Here is a 22160-nt window from a genome sequence, read left to right on the forward strand (position 1 = left end):
AGTCAGAGTGATCTTAGATCTTAGTGATCTTAAGTCAGGTAAGACAGAAAGCAGATCACATCACTCCTCTGCACAATACCCCACCCTGGCTCCTTATTCATTCAGAGTGAAAACCAAAGTCCTAACACTGACTTATGAAGTCATTCACAATCTGATCTCCCGATCCTTGCTCTTAACTCTCTGACCTCATCTGTGACTAGTGCCATCATTCTTACCTCTACTCCAGCTACCGTGGCCTCTTTGCTGTTCTTCTACACAAAGCCAGGATGCTCCCACCCTCAGGTCTTTGTTCTAACCCTCCCTTTGCCAGGAAATATCTTCCCCAAATTATCTGCTTACCTCACTTCCTCACACCCTTCAAGTCTCTGTGTACATCTCATTTCTAAATGAACCTACTAAGAGCATCCTATTTAATAATGCAACTCTCCAGTTCTCACCCCTTCTAATTCTGGTCTTCCTTTACCCTTTTTATCTCTAATTTTTCCTTAATACCTATCATTACTAATGTACTTTATAATTTGCTTATTTATTAAGTTTATCATCTCTCACCACTAGTAGTTAAGTACCACCCAGGTAGGTATTTTGCTTGGTTCACCAATATATTTCCTGTGCCTAGAAGAATGCCTGGCATATTGTAGGGACTCAATACACATCTGTTAAATGAATGACACCAGTACTTTGGAAGCTCAGCAGAAATGTAATTAATACAAAATGTGCAATACTGGCTCAAAACTTGTTTTTCTCATTCCTTCTCTATTATAGAATCTTCTTTGAAAACAGCAGAATTAAGTTAGGCAACCTTCTCTCAGGCCTTTTCTAGAAAAAAATACCATTTTCATAAGGTTTATCAGCAGCTCACTGCCAATTTAGAATCCATGTTCTGGAGACTGAAGGAAAGAAAAGAATCATTATTTGGTATAAAGCTGGTAGTCCACCATCATTTTTCCCAATAACAGGCATAATAATGATCGTCATCAGCCTCCCAAAAAAGAGAAAAATCTAAAAACTACTTCTAGTTGCTGATACAATCACTAACATAATAAAAAAATTTGTAAAAATATACAGAGAGAACAAAAACAAGCTTCCACAAAAAACTTGGAATGATATAAGGAAAGTGAAGCTCTATATGCCTTACTACTGAGAAATATGCTAAGTATGTATCCTAGAACTGTCACCAAAGGATTTCTTTTCTCAAAACAAAATCCATTTACACATTTTTAAACAAAATAATACTCTTATGAAGCAGTAATCCTCAATGTCAGGAGTGAGGATTCTGTTCCATAAGAGCAGACAGGAGAATCTGGGGGCAAGGGTATTGTCCTCAGAAAGTCTCTGAAGCAATTCCGACAATGACACACACGCACAGCACCACTGTAGCTAACTTCTGTTAGGGTTAAACAGCTCTTAACAGATAAAGCTTTTATTTTTTTATTATTTTTTAAAGATTTTATTTATTTATTTGACAGACAGAGATCACAACTAGGCAGAGAGGCAGGCAGAGAGAGAGAGAGGAGGAAGCAGGCTCCCCGCAGAGCAGAGAGCCCGATGCGGGGCTCGATCTGAGGACTCTGGGATCATGATCTGAGCCAAAGGCAGAGGCTTTAACCCACCGAGCCACCCAGGAGCCCCAACAGATAAAGCTTTTAAAAAGCTTTCCACTTTTAAAAAACGTTAAGTCTGTGGCATACAAAATCACAATTTCAAACTACCGAGGAAAGGAGAAAAGGGAGAAACCCGCTACCAAAATTTTAAAAATGGCTCCTTTGAACTTGAGATACCTCCCTGGCCTGGTTTTTCCCATTAGCTTAGCTTTAAGAACAAACTGTCTGTTTTCTTTGGCCTACTTGCAGTTCACACAGCTGAATTTATTTACTTTGCAATATTTTGTTTTGTTTTAGTTTTAAAAAATAAGAGAAAAATGAATGTTCCCAGGTGACAGCCATTTTAGATAGACTATGGAGAAAACACAAGGAAATCTATTTATAACTTTCAAATGCATGGTCATTTATAGACTCTTCACAATTATGTTTTAGTTATAAGCCGTAACAGCTGAAACCAAACATATTCTGCTACTTGGCTGAACTCTGATAATTCCCCCATTTCGGAGAGTATCATGAACTGACTGAAGACTCAAGGAGAGACAATGAACTGCCCCCTTCAGGGGGGTTCTAGAGCATGTTCTGATTCTTCGCCTAGAGAAGGGTTTTAACTAATACTGACAAAGAGTAATCAAACTTATTTTCACAGTAGGCAACTATGAAAGAGAATCTCTTTGTTTTGGGGCCAAGGGCATGCAGGCTCTACTGCTTGAAAGTATAATGAACCTGGTACCTGAAAATGATCTAACATTAAATCTGAAACCTGTGTCACTGCTGAACAAGAAAAAAGCACTGCTTGATGTTGCTATTGCAAAGCCAAAGCAAAGCAACTGAGAACAGGGAAAAAGATGGTATCATCAGCACCAGTTCTGTGAGTGGAAGGTAAAATGGATTGCAGTTCCAGATGTTGCTAAATGAACTATGAACAAGGATGTCTGGCGAAAGTTAAAAGTGACAGAAGGAAATCTCAGCGGTGACTAGGAAGACCAGCTGTAAGACCATGAAACACTGCACGTGTGTTCACACACACACACTGCAGATAACCAGGTACGCCCTAAAACATGACATCTCCTTAAAACCCTTAAAAGTAATGATCTGCTACTCATTTCTCAAGATTAGGGACACGCGATAAAAGAAGTCAGTAGCCTGTAGTTGAACTACCCTGCTACAACAATCATATAATATCAAGGCAGCAGGGATTCTACTCTCACTAACCTCTCTTCACTTTCTTCTTACAAAAGAGGAGAGTTTTCTTTTTTCTCTTACAGGATTTTGAAGTATCAACAGGAAAGTTTATATCGAGCCATTATGCAATCTTTAAGAGAGAGAAGCATGGGACTATGGAAGTAAAAATTTCTATTTCCTTCCCAATACACAAAAGTAATGTCTAAGTTAAAACCTTAAACCTGAGAATCCTTTTCTTAATGGATTAAGGGCTTTAGTAAGCCTACTCAATTTTTATTTCAACTGCTCTGTGCTACTTTAAAAATTATTAGTGTCATATTTTCTTCATCATCCTTTAAACATCTAAGAGAAAAATCAGCAAGTTAGAAAGACTTTTTTTTTTTAACGCTCACTTTCTGAAGTTTATTACCACCTTTACCTCTTTTGTCTCTTCTGGGTCTGAATGATCCACGGTTATATAAAGATCGTTTTGTAAATACTTCAAAGCACTAAGGGGATCCATTTGGGCCTTTTCTTCAAACCTAGAAAATGCAAACAAGAATAATAATTGTCTGGAGTTATGGGAAAACACAGAAATGTCACTTAGACCTGGAATGGAATACTCTGTGTCTGAGGAGTCACATGGATATCTAACAAGAGCCCATGTCTGGGACTCCAGAAGGACAAACACTGCCATGGAGACGGTGTAGCTGCGGAGTCCCCGGGGATATACTTGGTAATGCCAGGTGGGCACAGGCAGTCACGGTGCTAGGGACCGGGGAGGAGCACTTCCTACCCTTCTCTTAGAACTACAAAATAAGATTAAAACTACTATGAAACATAGTGAACATGTCAAATATTTTACATAACAAAACTGCAAAAGAGCCAAATGTGTTTCATAAAAAACAAGTAGAGCTAAAATAAAAACACCTGGTTTGATCTGTGCACTATACAATCCACCAGAGGTGCCTAACAGGGTACTCAGAAACAGAAATGAGTATAGTTTCTTTTCCGGAGTATCACTAACAGTGATTGAAAATATATGTATTTTAAAATGATTAAATATTTTTAATAATATTATTTCCTGTCTCAGTCAAGAATAACAACTGCAGCAACCACTTATCAAGCATGTCTTGTGGTAGACACTGCATTGAGTATTTTACATATATCACTTCATTTACCCCCACTCTGATGACAGTAAGTTTTATCATCACTTAAAAAAAAAAAAAACAGATGAGAAACGGAGGCTCAGACAATGAACTTGGCCAAGATAAGAGCTAAAAAGTGGCAGTAGTAGAATCAAATGCAGATCCATCTGATTCCAAAGCTGAAAAGGAAACAATGAATTAGTTCCCTATCAGGAAAAAAGTCTGTTTGAGACTATTTATCTATTTAAATCTTTTGTTATGGCATAATTATACACGGATTTATTTGTAATAAGCTGGTATGCTTTTCAAAATATTGTACAGAGAGACAGAAAAGAGGACATTTAGTTTCATTTGGGAAAGGAAAATAATGAACCTTCTTCCACAATGGTGTTCAGGCTGATGGCATCAATAATTTCCTGTCTTTAGAGCTAATCTCAGAGATAGAGTACCTGTATTTTAAGCATGGCAAAGACTAGCAAAACATTACAGCTCTATTGTATCAAATAGTACCGTGATTGTCAGCTAGTCTTCAAGCCCTCAGATGAGAGAACTCCTTAGGCAGAGGTCATGTTACTCTACCACCTTGTCCAAAATGGGTTAGGTACCTGAGACAAAAGCAATCCTCTTGAGCTTGATCAGCAGTTTATAAAGTAGCCTGGCAGAATTATTCCCAATAGGGATACTCTTCCCAGGGAGCCCTCTCTAAGAAGATACTCTCTTAGAGAATCTGAATGTGAGATACACAAGGACATAAAAGGCACACAAAACACAGAAGTCAGTAAACAGAGACACGAGATAGTAGGTAGATTCCTTCTCTTCCTATCCCTCTTTTCTTTCCTTTCTTCCTATTTATCTACCTACTCATTTACAGAGCCATATGTACCTATCTATCTGTCTGTCTATCCTTGGAAGCTATGAGGTTGAGGGAAAGCAGAATTTGTAGTAATGAGTAGAATAGGAGAAACGGGTAAAAAGAAGAAAGACAGAGGCTCAGTTACAAGGAAAGCTACTACAGTGATTCCTTGCTAGTAGAATTGTTCCAAGACCCTAAACAATTCTTCATTAGGCCTCACTGTTCAAAGGTTGAGGCAATGTCTGGATATTCTCATAACTTTTCTTTTAGTGATATATCCTAAGAATGTCTTTATCCTTTAGTCCCTGAAATAACTTAACAAACACACCTACCATCCTTTTAAATCCAGTCTAGAGATCCATTTTCCTAGAAGGTTTGTTTTCTCTCTTCTTTTTTTCTAAGCTTTCTTTGGCCTGCAAAAACTCATCACTGCATTTATGTCTGTAGTCTAGAATTCTGTTTCAGCCAACAACTGTGTCCTGTACCTAAAATAACAGGAATTAATCCTAATAAAAAGTTTTTCTTTTGTCTCTTTCTACCCTAAATTGTTGGTAAGTGCATAAATTTGAATGTTATAGGGAAAAATAATAGTGGCACTTTATTTACTGTACTGTGTGGTACCATTAAGAACAAAGACTTGTTTCTTGGCATATAGTGTATTTCTATCTCTACAAATTTATATTTTAACTAAATAGAATATATAACTGTTTTCCATAAGAACAATAATGAAAATAAACAAGCCAACCCAGCAGCATAGGGTAGGGTCCCACAGAATGAAATACCAGGTGTCTAATTTAATGTGAAATTTAAATAAGAAAGGTAATTTTCATGCTCTATTCAACTGATATAAACCAACTTCTATCTATTCTGCCTGCAATGCAGAAATGTTCCTTAAACTCTTGAATTCATCTAAAGATTGGCAGGAAAAAAGGTCTGTGTCTTTTCAAATATCTACAGTGGGCCGGGGTACCTGGCTGGCTCAGTCAGTAGAGCATGTGACTCTTTGATCTTGGAGTTTTGAGTTTGAGCCCATACTGAGGGGTAGAGATTACTTAAGAATAAAATCTTCAGGGGTGCCTAGGTGGCTCAGTGGGTTAAAGCCTCTGCCTTCAGCTCAGGTCATGATCCTAGGGTCCTCTCTGCTTGGCAGGGAGCCTGCTTCCTCCTCCCTCTCTCTCTGCCTGCCTCTCTATTTGTGATCTCTGTCTGTCAAATAAATAATAACATAAAATCTTAAAAAAAAATCTTTAAAAATAAATAAAAATAAAAATATATAAAATAAATAAATAAAATGGGCCTTTTGCTATCAGTTCAAATTAGTTGTAGACAGGAGTCTCAAGATGCTCTGACTGCTCTCCTCTCATACCCATATCCATCAAGAAATTCTGTTGGTGCAATCTTCAAAGTTTACCCAGAACCTTACTGGGCTTTCTTGGTCTCTTTCATGGAGTATCTCTTCTTCTGCCTTCCCTCAAATGGCGGTGGTCATCAAATAATGCCAACATCTCTCTATTCTTCTCATTCTAACCAAGCTCCTTTTCTTTACTGATCACTCACAAAAGTAATAATAACTGGCCCATGCCTTTCCTTCAAATATTAACACGTGGTCTCTAAAACCTGAAGTATATCAAACTGAGTTCATCCTTCTAACACACAAACCTGTTGTTTCTGAAGAATTTCCCATCTGAGTGAACACAGCCACAACCTCAAATTTACTCAGTTATTTTGGGAAAGCTGAGTGTGTTATTCCTCAATGTAAAAATGTAAAATTCCTCAATGTAAAAACTTTTAATGCTCTCCTTTTACTCAGAGTAAAGCCAGAGACCCTTCACCAACTGTCCCCTTCTTAGCTCTCTGACCTCATTTCCTACCACAATTACCTCACTTACTCTGCTTCTACCACACTGTTCTCCTCAATTGACTCCTCAAATAATCCAGGCATATTTTTAACCTCAGAGCCTTGTCTATTACCTACCTGGAACACTTTTCCTCTCAAATTTCTACATGATTCATTCCCTCATATTCTTTATTTTTTTAAAAAAACATTTATGTATTTATTTCAGAGAGGAAGCGAGAGGGCAAACATAAGAGGAAGTTGGGGGAAGGGCAGAGGGAGAGGGAGAATCTCAAGCTGACTGCACTGAGCATGGAGCCTGATGTGATCTCACGACCTTGATCTCACAACCCTGACATCATGACCTGAGTCGGTTACTTAACTGACTGAGCCACCGAGGTAACCCTCCTCCCTTGGGTTCTTTAGGTCACTACTCAGTTGTCACCTTTGCAGTGAGGTCTATCCTAATATTCTTGTTTAAAAAACACATACCCAGCTCCCTCACTTGCACAAAAATAGTTCTAAACCTCTTTTAGTTCTTTTTCATAGTACTTATTAACATATAAATTCCTTATTATGTTTACTGCTAGTCTTCCTTCAGAAGACAGAAACTCAAGAGATAGGAATTTCTGCTTATTTTCTTCTTTGACATATCCACAGAGCCTAGGATAATATTTAGTAACTACTCAGTAGGTGCTCAATAAATATTTCTTAAATGAATGAAGTTTCATTGCTGTTTATAAAAACCCGCAGGCAATTGCTCTGACCATTTTACACACGAGCACAGTGATCTCCAGAAAGATTAAGTTACAAGGCTTGAAGATCAATCCAAGGTGCAGGTCTGATACTTCTTCCAATATAAGACATTAGCTCTAAGAACTTAAGTCAAAAAGTAATCACAATTAGAAAAGAAGAATACTGTGTTCCATATTTTTATTCTACTGTTACTACTCTAATTGAAAATTCTCTATATAAATGGATAGGGTCTTTAACTATTCTTAAATTCTCCTTTCAAGGCTTTTCTGGTTTCAGTTCTGAGATGAGCTAGCCTATACTTCTTTTCCCATGGTAGAAAATTTCAAAAGCTACTTCTTTGCCCCATCATACACACTTGTTGCCTCTCAGCTTTGGTCACTGTTTTATGAACCATTCTCACCCCCACAAAATTTGCTAGAATCTTTCATCATATATTTAAAGATTTAAATGATTTGTTACTGACTACTGTCTTTTATTCTTTATCCACTGACATTCCTTACTTTATGCCTTTTACCAGCACAAGCCACTAACAATGTTTGTATTTAAAACTTAAAACATGCCATAATATATATTTCAGATTCTCACAAACTGTCATTTCACCTGCCCACTGATAAATTTTCAAAAGAGAAAAACTGTCAAAGGTAAAAAAAAAATTAATACTTCTCAGAATGGCATGATTATGAGAAAATGAATAATCCTACTTACTTCTGGAAGGAATGAAAGTCAACTTTCTGTAAGGCAAATGATAATTAACCAATTCTATCAATATCCTACAGAATTTTGATAGGGGTACATATGGAAGCATATAATAATATCACATTACTATTAATTTATAATAGAAAATACGCTGGAAATAAGCTATATATTTTACAAAAGTAAACGGGTAAATTACATAAAACAGAACACTATGCAGACATTAGAATTATAATTTGTATTTGTTAACATGGTAATAAGATGTTTGCAATATACCATTCATTGAAAGAAATAAAATTCAAAGCATTATGATCCCCATTTTTCAGTTAAGCAAAAATATATGTGTGCACATATAAAGGATATATACCAAAACAGGAAGCTGTTATTTCTCAATGACAGGATGATGAATGAGTCAATTATTTTGCAGGCTGAGAGGACTTATTATTTTTTTTTTTATTAACCACCCATTACTTTTTAAAATTAAAATCCAGAGGAAAGTGTTTATAAGTGAATTCAAATTCTTACATATAGCGCTAAAAAATCTCTAATCTCCAACAGGCTTTTGGTCAGGAAATTTTTCAAAAGAGGTCAATTTAATATCCAACTACCAGCTGCTGTATCTGAAGTAGAAAAAGAATAGTTTAATTTCCCTAAATTTGTTTCATCCTTTGAAAAACTAACTTTAACATTAAGTAAAATACAAAGGAATAAAATTTTATCAGTGTAAACCTTAGTTGAAGGTGCCTGAAGCTTAAATCTTATTAATAAAACAGAATTTATCTTTTGTCATCCAGTCAACAAGAGGATTCAGACCCTTTCTCCCGAATACAGAGATAGGAAATACACTAGTCACCGTAATGCCAAAGTAACAGAAATAACTAGCTTCCGTTATTATCTCTCAAGCACAACTTGTGAGAGTGGAGATATGAACAATAAGTAAACGGGGTATGATAAAGGAAAACAGTTTAATAATTTATACCACACAGAGGTTTTTATGTATTTATATTATATATAAAATATAATACATAAATATATACGACACATATAAACATGTATGTGTAAACACACAGACATCCACGAGTGCATGTGTAGTGATGATGGCGGTGGTGAAGTGATGAACGCTGGGGTCAAAATACTCAGGACCGTATCCTGGCTGTGTCGCTAATGGCTGAGTGACTCTAGGTGAATTATATAACCCATTTAAAAATACCTCATTTCTTCTTTTATAAAATAGTGATAAGAACAGCACTTACTCAATTGCCTTACTGTAGAAATAATATGCAAGATCTAGCACAAAAATTGCAAAATAAATGGTAACTATTATCATCATTAAAGGCTAACCTTCTCCTTTCAAACCATAAATTTTTCTTAATGCCAAACATTACCAATAACTGAAAGGACAGATACGCTTTCCTACATTTTTCAGTAGCTCATCACCTGCTAGGGCTCAAAAGCAAACATGATCCAGGAAATATATATGAAAATGTTTGATTACATGATTTTGCAACTAAATGGCAAAGGTAATGATGTAAAACCAAAATCATATTTGAAGTTTTATTCTGAAACACCAGATTAGAAAGATATTTAGTCAACTATATCATCTCATTCACTGTTAAGAATGTTACCAACTGGCTAGGCATATGGCAATAATATAGAACTGATCTGCTTTGTACTGAGTAGGTCTTGTTACTGGAAGATAGGCTCATCACCTTCATATAAATTTCTTCCACTAACAGTCACAAAATTTTCTTGTTCTATATCTAGAAAATTTTAGCATCAGTGTGTATTTTCACTTTGCAGCTTCCTTTGAAACAGGAAAGCAAAAATAAGGAAAGTAACAGGGCATTTACAAGAGTCACGATCTTCATAGTATTTATACTGTTGTTTTAGTAAATTTCCAAAGACAAAGCCCATCTCCAAAGTCGAGCTAACACCAACCAACAGCTAATAATGTTAAATAAAAGTTTTCAGTGAAGTATTTTTATACCTGTGTTTTCTTATCAGGTACTTGCAGTGCCTCAGTAAGTAATCTTTTGAAGGCCTACATAACTTCAGTGACCAGAAGTCATCTAATCTCATCTTTGGGGAGCAAGATTTTCCTGGATTCCCACCAAATAAATAATGAACCTAAAATAAACAAAACAAGCCACATTTTAAGATGCACACATACTGAGGAAACCGCACAAGTGAAAGTAAAATTTCTTCATTTTTTTTTAAATTTCTTCATTTTGACAGGAATGTGTAACAGTAATAATTAAAACATTATTGCATTTCTACCAAAGGCTTCTTTTGATGTTTCTCACTTCCATTTTACTTTAAAGTACTGTGGCTACTTCCTTAAGCTGCATTTTAGATTAAAATGAGTTGTATTACCACAATTATACTGACAATGTAAGACATGAAACAAAAGCAATGATAGTAAGAAGCTAATCCACGATGCAGAGTTTACTTTAGGGAAACAAACAATGGGGATTATTAAGTAAACCAAGTGTTGGTCATAATAACAAACAAGATCTTTAATAAAACTCTGACACACATGTTGAATCACTGAAGGTCAACAGTAACTAGAAACTTTTTAAATTTTAGCATCTTAATTCTGCCTTAGGCTTACTGCCAAATATTAAGTGGTACATATAATTTGTGGCATAGCTTTTTATTTTTTTATTTTTTTTTAAACTTTTTTTTTTTTTTTAAGATTTTATTTATTTATTTGACAGGCAGAGATCACAATTAGGCCAAGAGGCAGGCAGAGAGAGAGAAGGAGGAAGCAGGCTCTCCGCTGAGCAGAGAGCCCGATGCGGGGCTCGATCCCAGAACCCTGGGTTCATGACCTGAGCCGAAGGCAGAGGCTTTAACCCACTGAGCCACCCAGGTGCCCCGCATAGCTTTTTAAATATTACATAATACCCCAAAAAAGAAAAGAAAAAGGAATGCAATAATGATTTAATTGGTTTAATTTTAGTGATATTCTGCACTTAAACTGTTTTTGAAAACATGTATGTTCAAGACCATTAAACAATGGTGATATTTTTATCCTATAGATCAAAACTCATTTACCATTTAATCTGGGAGACTCTAAGAGAAATGACTTTTATTCAGTTCTATGGTATTGTTTACCTAAAGGTCTGAAATGATATGGAATTTAAATGATCACCTATCGCCTACACAGAAATACAAGCTTTGTCAGTAAGTTATTATATAATCTGAGCCCAATCACTAACCTATATGAAAAGTTTAAGGGAGACATGGTTTAAAGAAACCACCTTGAACATTTAGCGACACTAAAACTTGAGAATGCAGGACTGTTTTTGTGAAGCCAATGGAAAAGACACATCAATCATAGATAGGAAAAATAAAGATAAAAGACTTCTTACACAATAGGAAAAGCTAAAATCAGAAGTTACATATACTTTTTCCTATCACGAGACAAGGTATCCTAGTGATAAAAACTGTACATTTTTTAGTTGGATACTGATATTATAGAAACAACAGGTCATGCTACATAGGGAGAAAGGATATTCAATGTCTGCTACATATTCTATGAGTGTCTGCTATATCATAACTTTTTATTCAAATGTACTTAAAAATATGCAGAAACATGTATTTTGGGATTCTATCAGATTATAGGTCTTGGAAAGTTTACAAACTGATGTAGTGATGGTACCTTGTGTAACTCATCATATACAAGCTGATGGGCAAATCTTGGACATGGTTCTTCCTCCTGAAGACTTTTACTTGGATTATCCTTTGCAGCTTGATCATTCTTATAGACGCAAGACCTGCAAGACATGGCTTTTTAAGGCATTCTACCCTAAAAAATTAGCAGCATACATAATGTTAATACAACTTTAGCAAGCCAATTATGTCTATTTCCAACAAAAATTTTACAAATTTGGGGACGCCTGGGTGGCTCAGTTGGTTGAGCAGCTGCCTTCAGCTCGGGTCATCATCCCAGCGTCATGGAATAGAGTCCCACATCGGGCTCCTTGCTCCGCAGGGAGCCTGCTTCTCCCTCTGACTCTGCCTGCCACTCTGCCTGTGCTCGCTCTCTCTCTGACAAGTAAATAAATAAAATCTTTAAAAAAAAATTTTTTTACAAATTTGTTCATATCAAATCTGAAAAGTCCTGGTCAAGCTCACACAATAGTATGAATCTGTTAAGAATGAAGGTTTTTTTGTTTGTTTGTTTGCTTTTTTTTTTTTTTAAAAGATTTTATTTATTTGTCAGAGACAGAGGGAGAGAGAGCGAGCGAGCACAGGCAGACAGAGAGGCAGGCAGAGGCAGAGGGAGAAGCAGGCTCTCTGCCGAGCAAGGAGCCTGATGTGGGACTCGATCCCAGGACCCTGGGATCATGACCTGAGCCGAAGGCAGCTGCTTAACCAACTGAGCCACCCAGGCGTCCCTGTTTGTTTGCTTTTTAATACTATTCATTTATTTGACAGACAGAGAGAGTAAACACAAGCAAGGGAGCAGCAGGCAGAGGGAGAAACAGGCTTTCCACTGAGCAAAAGGAGCCCAAAGTGGCACTCGATCCCAAGACCCTGGGACAGTGACCTCAGTGGAAAGCAGACACCCAACCAACAGAGCCACCCAGGTGTCCCTAGAACGAATTTCTTACATTCTTTTAATGTCCATCCCAAACCTCACTTAAGAAGCTATTTTATGTTATGAAACATAACAGCACATGAGAAAGCTCAAACCAAAGTCTAAAAGACAAGATAATCTCATCTATTTATTCACAATACAAAAACTCACAGATTTCTTTCAGTTTTACTGCTTAAAATAGATGTCCTACTTAGGAAATAATAAATTCCTTAGTTGCTGCATGGAGGAAGTTCTCTCTGAAGCGCCTATTTTGTAAAATATCCACTTATGCAGTAATCACGGAAATGTCAGAGCTGGATTCTCTGGGCCATTGTTTTCCAAAGCAAAATGTGCAGTACTAGTTCTGTGAGATGCTCTGTGACAAAAAGGTCCTGGTTTGAAAACACTAAATAATGCCTGCCACCCTGCTCTACTGAAATCAGTTCATTTATCCAAACTAAGTCCACCTGGAGGGGAAGGGAAGGAAAAACAAAAGATAAAAACAGAGAGGGAAGCAAACCATAAGAGACTCTTAAATATAGAGAACAAACTGAGCCTTACTGGAGGAGAGGTGGGTTGGGGGGGATGAGCTAAATGGGTGATGGGCATTAGGAGGGCACTTGTTAGGATGAGCACTAGGTATTATATGGAAGTGATGAATCACTAAATTCTACTCCTGAAGCCAATACTACACATATGTTAACTAATTTGAATTTAAATTAAATAAAACAAAATTAAGACTACCTGGGAACATTAAAAAAAACATTGTTCTCAATTTTACACTCTGACTTGGTGGCAAAATCTAGACTACAATACAATTCTCTTGACTTCCAGATCAGGAATCATCCATTAACTGAAGAAATCAGAGGTAAAATCCATTCACAGAACATCACTGTATACATAGGCACCAAAATTGACTTTTCCCAACACAGGCATAGCTCTCAGATGTTGTGGGTTCAGTTCCAGACCACCACACTAAAGCAAATACTGTAATTAAGTCAGTCAAAGAAATTCTATTGTTTCCCAATGCATACAAAAGTTATGTTTATACAATAGTCTATTAAGTATGCAACAGCATTATGTTAAAAAAATGCATATAGCTTATTTAAAAAATACTTTATTGTTAAAAAATGCTAACCAACCTGATTTTTCAGCAAGTCACAGTCTTTTTGGTGGTGGAGGGGTTTACCTCAATGTTGATGGCTATTCACTCATCAGAGTTGCTGAAGGCTGGGGGAGCTGTGGCAATTTCTTAAACAGCTGACCATTGAACAACATGGGTTTGAACTACAGGGATCCACTATAATGCAGATTTTTTTACAGTATGGTGTGGTAAATGTATTTTCTCTCTCCTCATGATTTTCTTAACATTCTTTCCTCTATCTTACCTTATTGTAAGATTACAGTACATAATACATATAACATACAAAATACATATTAGTCAACTGTTTATGTTATTCACAAGGCTTCTGATCAACAGTAGGCTATTAGAAGTTGCGTGTTTTTTTTTTTTAAGATTTTATTTATTTATTTGACAGAGAGAGATCACAAGTAGACGGAGAGGCAGGCAGAGAGAGAGAGAGAGAGAGAGAGAGAGAGAGAGAAGCAGGCTCCCTGCTGAGCAGAGAGCCAGATGTGGAACTTGATCCCAGGACCCTGAGATCATGACCTGAGCTGAAGGCAGCGGCTTAACTCACTGAGCCACCCAGGCGCCCCAAGAAGTTGGGTTTTTAGGGAGTCAAATTATGCATGGATTTCCAACTGTATGATAGTTGGCACCCCTGAGTCCCGTGTTGTTCAAAGGTCAAGTGTAATGAAATTAGCTGCATCAACTGACTCCCTTTCATGAACTACTTCTCTCTAGCATAGGATGCTGTTTGACAACATTTTACCCATGAGTAAACTTCTTTCAAAATTGGAGTAAATCCTCTCAAACCCTGCCACTGCTTTATTCATTTTTTTAAATTTTCCTTTTCAGTGTTCCAAAATTCATTGTTTATGCACCACACCCAGTGCTCCATGCAATACATGCCCTCCATAATAACCACCAGGCTCACCCAACCCCCACCTTCCTCCCCTCTAAAACCCTCAGTTTGTTTCTCAGAGTCCACAGTCTATCATGGTTTGTCTCCCCCTCCGATTTCCCCCAACTCACTTCTCCTCTCCATCTCTCAATATCTTGTTATTCCTTATACTCCACAAGTAAGTGAAACCATATGATAACTGACTCTCTCTGCTGGACTTACTTCACTCAGCATAATCTCTTCCAGTCCCGGCTGCCACTGCTTTATTAACTAAGCTTATGCAATATTCTAAATCCTTTGTTGTCATTTCTACACTCTTCAGTCTCCACCAGGAGTGGAGACTATGGCATCCTATTTCCATCTCAAGAAACCATTTTATCAATGAGAGATTGCAGCAATGCAGTCACGACTTAAAGCTCCACTTCTAATTCTTATTCTCTTGCTTTCCATCACATCTGCAGTTACTTCTTCCACTGAAGTCTTGAACCTCTCAAAGTCATTGATGAGTGCTGGAATCAGCTTCTTCCAAATTCCTGTTCATGCTGGTATTTTTTACGTCTTCCCACAAATCTGAATGCTCTTCATGGCATCTAGAATGGTGAATCCTTTCCAGAAGATTTTCATTTTTCTTTGCCCAGATCCATCAGAGGAATTCATAATCTATGTTAGCCATAATCTTATGAAATGTATTTCTTAAATAAGAAGACTTCAAAGTTGAAACAACTCATTGATCCATAGGCTACAGAACGAATGCTGTGTTAGCAGGCATGAAAACAACATTAATCCCATTCTACATCTCCATTAGAGCTCTTGAACAACCAGGTGCATCCTCAATGAGCAGTAATACTTTGAAATAAATCTCTTTTTTTGAGAAGTGGGTCTCAACAGCAGGCTTAAAATATTCAGTAAACCATACTATAAACAGATGTGCTTTCTTCTAGGCTTTGTTGTTCCATTTACAGAGCACAGGCACCGTAGATTTATCATAATTTTTAAGGGTCCTAGTATTTTCAAAATGATAACTGAGCACTGTCTTCAACTTAAAGTTACCAACTGCATTAGCCCCTAACAAGATTGTTAGCCTGTCCCCTGAAGCCTTGAAGCACTGACTTGGCACTGACTTCTCCTCTCTAGCTATGGAAGTCCTCAATGGCATCCTATTCCAATAGGAGGCTATTTCATCTACAATGAAAATTTGATGTTTATCGTAGTCACCTTCATTAATAATCATAGTTAGATCTAATTTAACTTGTAGCTTCTACATCAGCACTTAGATGTTATCAAGATAGCTTCTTTCTTTAAACCTTAGGAACCAACCTCTGCTAGCTTCAAACTTCCCTTTTGCAGTTTCCTCACCCCTCTCAATCTTCACAAAATAGAAGAGTAAGGGCCTTGCTCTGGTGCAGGCTTTGGCTTAAGGGAATGTTGTGGCTGGTTTGATCTATCCAAAACACTAAAACTTTCTTCATATCAGCAATAAGGATGTTTTGCTTTAACATTCATGTGTTCACTGAAACAGCACTTCTCATTTCCCTCAAGAACTTTTCCCTTGCATTCACAACTTGGCACAAAAGGACTAGCTTTCTCCCTTTACTTGAACACTTAGAGGCCTTTGTAGGGTTATGAATTGGCCTAATTTCAATATGGTTATGTCTCAGGGAATAAGGAGGTCTAGGGAGAGGGAGAGAGATGAGGGAACAGCTGGCTGGTAGAATGGTCAGAACGCATATAATATTTATAAATTAAGCTCACCATGTCATATGGGCCCAGTTCATGATGCTCCCAAAACAATTACAACAATACCATCAAAGATCACTGATCACCATAATAAATATAATAACAATGAAAAGACTTTAAATACTTTGAGAATTATCAAAATGTGACATACTGACATAAAGTGAGCAAATTCTGCTGGAAAAATGGTGCTGACAGACACGCTCAACACAAAGTTGCTATAAACCTTCAACTTGTAAAAACTGAAACATGTACAAAGTGCAATAGAGCAAAGCACAATGAGGTATGCCTGTACTGACATTCAAATGTGTGACATCCCAAATTAACACAAGTCTTTCTATTTCTGTCTTTTGAAGAAACTAACAACCTCAAATAAATGTTACATTGGGATTGAGACACGGACCAAAGCTCCTTACCAACTATTCCTCACAATGTCATAAATCCAGAATGAATTTCTGACATTCTCCTCCCTCTTTTCCTTGTCTTTGCTGAGTCCAGATAAGACATGTATTTCATTCAGTTCTGGATCAATGGTTGCTCTCTGTGTGAATCCTGTCATTGGAACTATAAATTGAGAGAGAAAATAAGATGACAACATTCATGTTAAATAACAGAGTGGAACCACTATATAAAAGATATATCCAACAGACTACATAACTTTTGTATTACACAACAAATAATGGTTTATTATGTTCTCCCTGCTCTAGAATGTAAACTGTACAAGGGCAGAGGTAGTTTGGTTCACTATGTAGTTCCTAATGCCTGGCAAGTAGTTACTCAACTATTTGTTGAAAGAATAAATGAATGCTAACTACCAGAAGAGAGCTATAATGCAGGAAAGAGGTATGCAATGTAATCATTTTTATTGAGGGAACAAAGGTCAATGCTTTATTAACTGATTTTTTATCTCAGCTCTAACGTTAATAGCAGAGGTAAAACATTCAAATGTTGACTTGGAAAAATACAAATTTGACAGAAAATGAAACACATCTTTAATAAGGCTAGAGTCATTTAAAATATCCCTTTATGACACACAATGAAATGACATAATTTCCAAGTAAAAATAAGAACATTTTGGTGTATAATATGCCTTTTTGTTTTCCTGAATAGTTCAAACTGCCTAGAGATAATAATATTTTATTTTTCTAAGAAATCCACTAAATCCCCTAAATGAGTGATTGTCATTCTGCATTATCCAGTGATTTGCGAAACACTGACACAACAAATGTAAATTTTTCTCACCACTGTTATATGGAAATATTAGTTGAAATGTAATTTTGTGGATCATGATATAATTGCCATGAATCTAATACAATGTCATTGTTTCAACACTATATTTCTTTTATACATGAACAATCATCATATGCTCAAAATGCTAAATAATTATCAGACAAAGTAAAATATTTCAATCAATCCAGAATATTATGGCAGGAGATGCTAGCCACATTGATCTTCATTTGTCTTTATCTACTTTAGCAGGGTCAAATAATCCAGCATTTATTTTTTCCTAGTTTACCTAAATTAATGTGCCCTTTCACATTCCTATTCAATACATTTGTGGACTATTTTATTTTTTTATTATCTATTTTAAATTTCTTTTTTAAGATTTTATTTATAATTTGAGAGAGGGAGAGGAAGGCTCCTTCTGGACCAGAGAGCCCAATGTTGGCCCAATTCCAAAACCCTGGGATCATGACCTGGGCTGAAAGCAGACACTCAACCAACTGAGCCACCCCGGTGCCCGTGTTGGTGGAGTGATTTATAGACTATCCAATGCATTCCACAATAAACATGCTAAAAATAATGCACACACATATAACACAAATATGTTTGTATTTATACACATATATGCACATCGATCTAATCTTAGTAATGATCTCAGCCCTCATGCCATGGTCTTTAGTGATTATGTAAAGTCTGGTATTTTCCTAATGATGCTTTCTAAAGTTCCAAGGTTCTGCCCTCTGTTCCTCAGATAACCTTGGAAGAAAGATAAAACAGTAAAGAAATGAAATCACTTTTGTTAGTGGTAGAAGTAGAGGACATACATAACTGTACTGTATTTAAAATTTATTGCATTAAAATTTTTCATTCCATTGCATCTTAATACTGAGCCTTTAAATTAAGAATTCTCGGGACGCCTGGGTGGCTCAGTCAGTTAAGTGGCTGCCTTTGGCTCAGGCCATGATCCCTTTGGCTCAGGTCCTGGGATGGAGTCCTGCATCCTTTCTCGGCAGGCAGCCTGCTTCTCCTTCTGCCTCTGCCTGCCACTCTGCCTGACTGTGCTCTCTCCCTCTCTGACAAATAAATAAATAAAATCTTTAAAAAAAAAAAAAAAGGAATTTCCTAAGACTAGTTGGCAAACTCTGTTTTGATCTGGCCTACCTAGGGTCAAAGCAGGCCTCCTCATATAATAATTTACATTTTCTCTGTGGCTGTTTTCAATCCTACGAAAGCAAGGTAACACTTGCAATACTGTATGTATGGCTCACAAAACTGAAAATATTTACACACATATAAAAAGTGTGCTGATCCCTGTTCTATAATCTTTTAAAAGTATCAGAAATGTATGACTTACTATAAACTAATGCAACAAGCCACTTACCCTAAGTAAGGACTCACTACAGAAATGGAAATTTTGGAAACCAGCAGAGAGGGAAAGAAATTTTGAATTCTATAAAATGGAAGTGGAGTCATCAAAGAGAGGGATGCAAAGGAGTACTGGCCAGGGGGTGGTGGTGGTGGTGGAAGAATGTGAGAATGTGGAAGAATGCCAAAACCCAATTTTACATGCTTCTCTTTCTGGACTGTCACATTTTGCCCAGAAGCAGCTTGGGGGCAGTAGAGAAAAATGAGAAGGATTACTTCTCAAAAATAGAAGCAGTGGCAGGTTTACAATACTCAGGGACATCATGCTTATAAAATCTATACCATAAGGTATTATAAAACATTACTTTGATTACAAAGCATACTAGGAACCACATATTTCCCATTTCTTTGATCTTCCGTATCTCATGCACTTCTTACTCTGCATAATGTTGATTTTACTTTCCAGTTATACGTTCAAGTCTATTAGTGACTTTTAAACAGCTTTACACAGAGATAATTCATATGCCATACAATTCACCCATTTATAGTGTACAGCTTGGTATTTTTTTGGTATATTCACTATAGAATCATCCTCACAATGTAATTTTTGATCATTTACAATACAGAAATGAGATGCGTGTCCCAAAAGTTTTTGAAAGCCAACCTAGGAACTTAAATACCAGTAAGTATTCGAAACAAAATAGAAGTAGAAAAATCTTTTAGATCTTCTCAATTAACTATGTGATTTCATGAAAGAGACTTTTTGCTTTTTTAAAAGGATATTTTATTTATTTGAGAGAGCGAGCGAGCGGACGACAGAGCACAGAGGGAAAGGGAGAAGACTGCCAGCTCAGCAGGGAGCCTGCTGCAGGGCTTTATTCCAGGACCCTGAGATCATGACCTGAGTCGAAGGCAGATGCTAAACGGAGCCACCCAGGTGCCCCTACTCTATTTTTTCAAGTTTTTGTCTATTTGTTTGTTTGTTTTTAGTAATCTCTACACAGAATATGGGGCTTGAACTCATGAACCCCAGATTAAGAGTCACATGCTCTTCTGACTGAGCTGGCCAGGTACCACTTTGCAAGAAACATTTTTAGACTCTAAAGTTTTCTTATCCAAAAATTGAAAGTAGGGCTATATACCAGGTCTCTTCAAAGCTGAAATTTCTGTTAAGATCCTGCAGGGTGAGAGCAGTGTGGACAGGCAAAGAGAGAATCCTGAGATACAGACAGCATTTAGGAGGCTGTTATGATGGTAACAAGTAAGGAAATATCAATAAAGAAGCATTATTTCCACAAAATGGATGTTATCAGCAGGAGGAGGATAGGTATTATGTCCTAAGCACAAAAATCCACTAGACGGACACCATAGGGACCAAGCTTGAAGCAGCATAAATGTGTGAAGAAAAGAGTAAAAATGTTTCACTGATTTTTTGGGGAAGCATCCAATATTTTACTCTAAGAATACTCAAAGGAAAAATTTCTCAGGGCAGGGAAAGATTTCTATTAATCTTTAAGTTCACATACTCTAACAAATATAATCTTTATTATGTACTACAGACAAGGAAAAATGTTTACATATAAAATGTTTGTATGTAATTAGAAAAATATGGAAGAACATACATCAAACCATAACCAATAATCATGTGTGGGGCAGTTAGGACACTTTTACTTTTGTTCTATAATATGCATTTTTCCAGTATATATTGTTTTTATAATTAATTATAAGGAAAAGAAAAATCCAAACCAAAATACAAAAAATATCTATCAGGGCATATATACCAGGGACTTTTGGTAGTAAGTGAAAAGCTCTCACACATCCTTCCATATTTGTCAGGAAAAAAATTTTACATTAATATTTGGAATCTTATTATTTAGATGGAAAGGGAATTCAGGTTTCAAAAGACAGTTTTATTGGCACTAAAATGAATATTTTTAAGCCATTTTGCTGGTATGAAGTTACAAAACTAAAACTAGGCATCACTTTATTTGAATTAAAGTATTTTTTATTTTTTCTCTAAAAAATAAAAATGAAAACTTGTATCTGAGGAGTTCCTAACAATTAGGGAGTTAATTCAAATTTACACTGAATATATCTATGTTAATGGCCTCTTGCCTAATTTTTACAAAGTGCACTTAAGCTTAATTCCTACTTCCACTCTATGCCACATGAGTAACAATTCAAAAACATTAACAAAAAAATTTGTAAGTTTTCCAAATCCACCTTCAAAGGCACTCTAGTTTTCTCTAGGAAGCTATTAAAAATCTCAATTTCTATAATACTCTAAATCTCATTTGTTACCTCTTTGGAAACAGAAGAAAAAAACTTATTTTCATTTTAAATGCAGAGATTAAATGTTCTTATTAAATAAAAAGTAAAAAATTTGGTATGTATATATACATACATACATATAAGAATTATCGCTTAGCACTCACTAATAAGCCTTTTAGACTTTTGGATTTTTACTAGCAGAAGCTGCTTATGAAATCTAAACTTTGGGCCTCTTGGTTTCAGATAGCAAACTGAACACAAACTACATTATTTCTCTTTCCCAACATCCCACAACACTCGCAGGAAAGATGTTCTGGCAAAAAGAAAGAGAAACCGTAGGAGGAAGAAGAAAGTACGTTACCAAGAGGTAAGAAATTTTGAGGCTCTGACAGTCAAGAAAAAGAGAGCCCACTCACCAGGGTAAAAGATAAAAAATTTCCAAGTAAGTTATCAAATACAAAAAGCAGGAGTACACTGTGAGGAGGGCTCCTGTGGAGAGAGCTTCTACTAAGGATGCAGGAGCCTGAATGAGAAGGAGAGCCGAGTTTCAAGTCACTGCAAAACTTCACACCGATATTAGGGAAGACAGCCTGGTGGACGAGATGTGCCATGCATCTATACACCATCGCTGGTCAGTGTCTTATGTAAGGGAGAAGCCGGCTGGGAAAGATGCCTACCCTATGGCACAGAAGTTACTGTTGTTTACCAGTCTTTTTTAAACTGAGATTTATGCATTTATTTATTTATTTGAGAAAGAGAGAGAGAGAGAGGGAACACGAGCTGGAGGAGTGCGAGAGGGAGAAGGCCACCCACTGAGCAGGGAGCCCAAAGCAGGGCTCCATTCCAGGACCCCGGGATCATGACAAGAGCCAATGGCAGCTGCTTAATGACTGAGTCACCAGGGGCCCCTT

At 36.6% G+C, this 22160-nt stretch overlaps 1 protein-coding gene across 2 annotated transcripts in view; it reads right to left on the reverse strand.

The window, feature by feature from the left end:
• The window catches only part of MKLN1 (muskelin 1), a 171283-nt gene that overhangs the window by 17094 nt on the left and 132029 nt on the right, over positions 1 to 22160 (reverse strand). For both annotated transcript variants that reach the window (XM_059396396.1, XM_059396397.1), the window contains exons 13-16: positions 16806 to 16953; positions 11711 to 11825; positions 10034 to 10173; positions 3202 to 3304 (exon numbers count right to left, since the gene is read on the reverse strand). In XM_059396396.1, the coding sequence (XP_059252379.1) occupies positions 3202 to 3304; positions 10034 to 10173; positions 11711 to 11825; positions 16806 to 16953 (506 nt within the window). The remainder of the gene's footprint in view (positions 1 to 3201; positions 3305 to 10033; positions 10174 to 11710; positions 11826 to 16805; positions 16954 to 22160) is intronic.

This window comes from Mustela nigripes, chromosome 4, assembly GCF_022355385.1.
Source record: "Mustela nigripes isolate SB6536 chromosome 4, MUSNIG.SB6536, whole genome shotgun sequence".
Taxonomy (NCBI): domain Eukaryota; kingdom Metazoa; phylum Chordata; class Mammalia; order Carnivora; family Mustelidae; genus Mustela; species Mustela nigripes.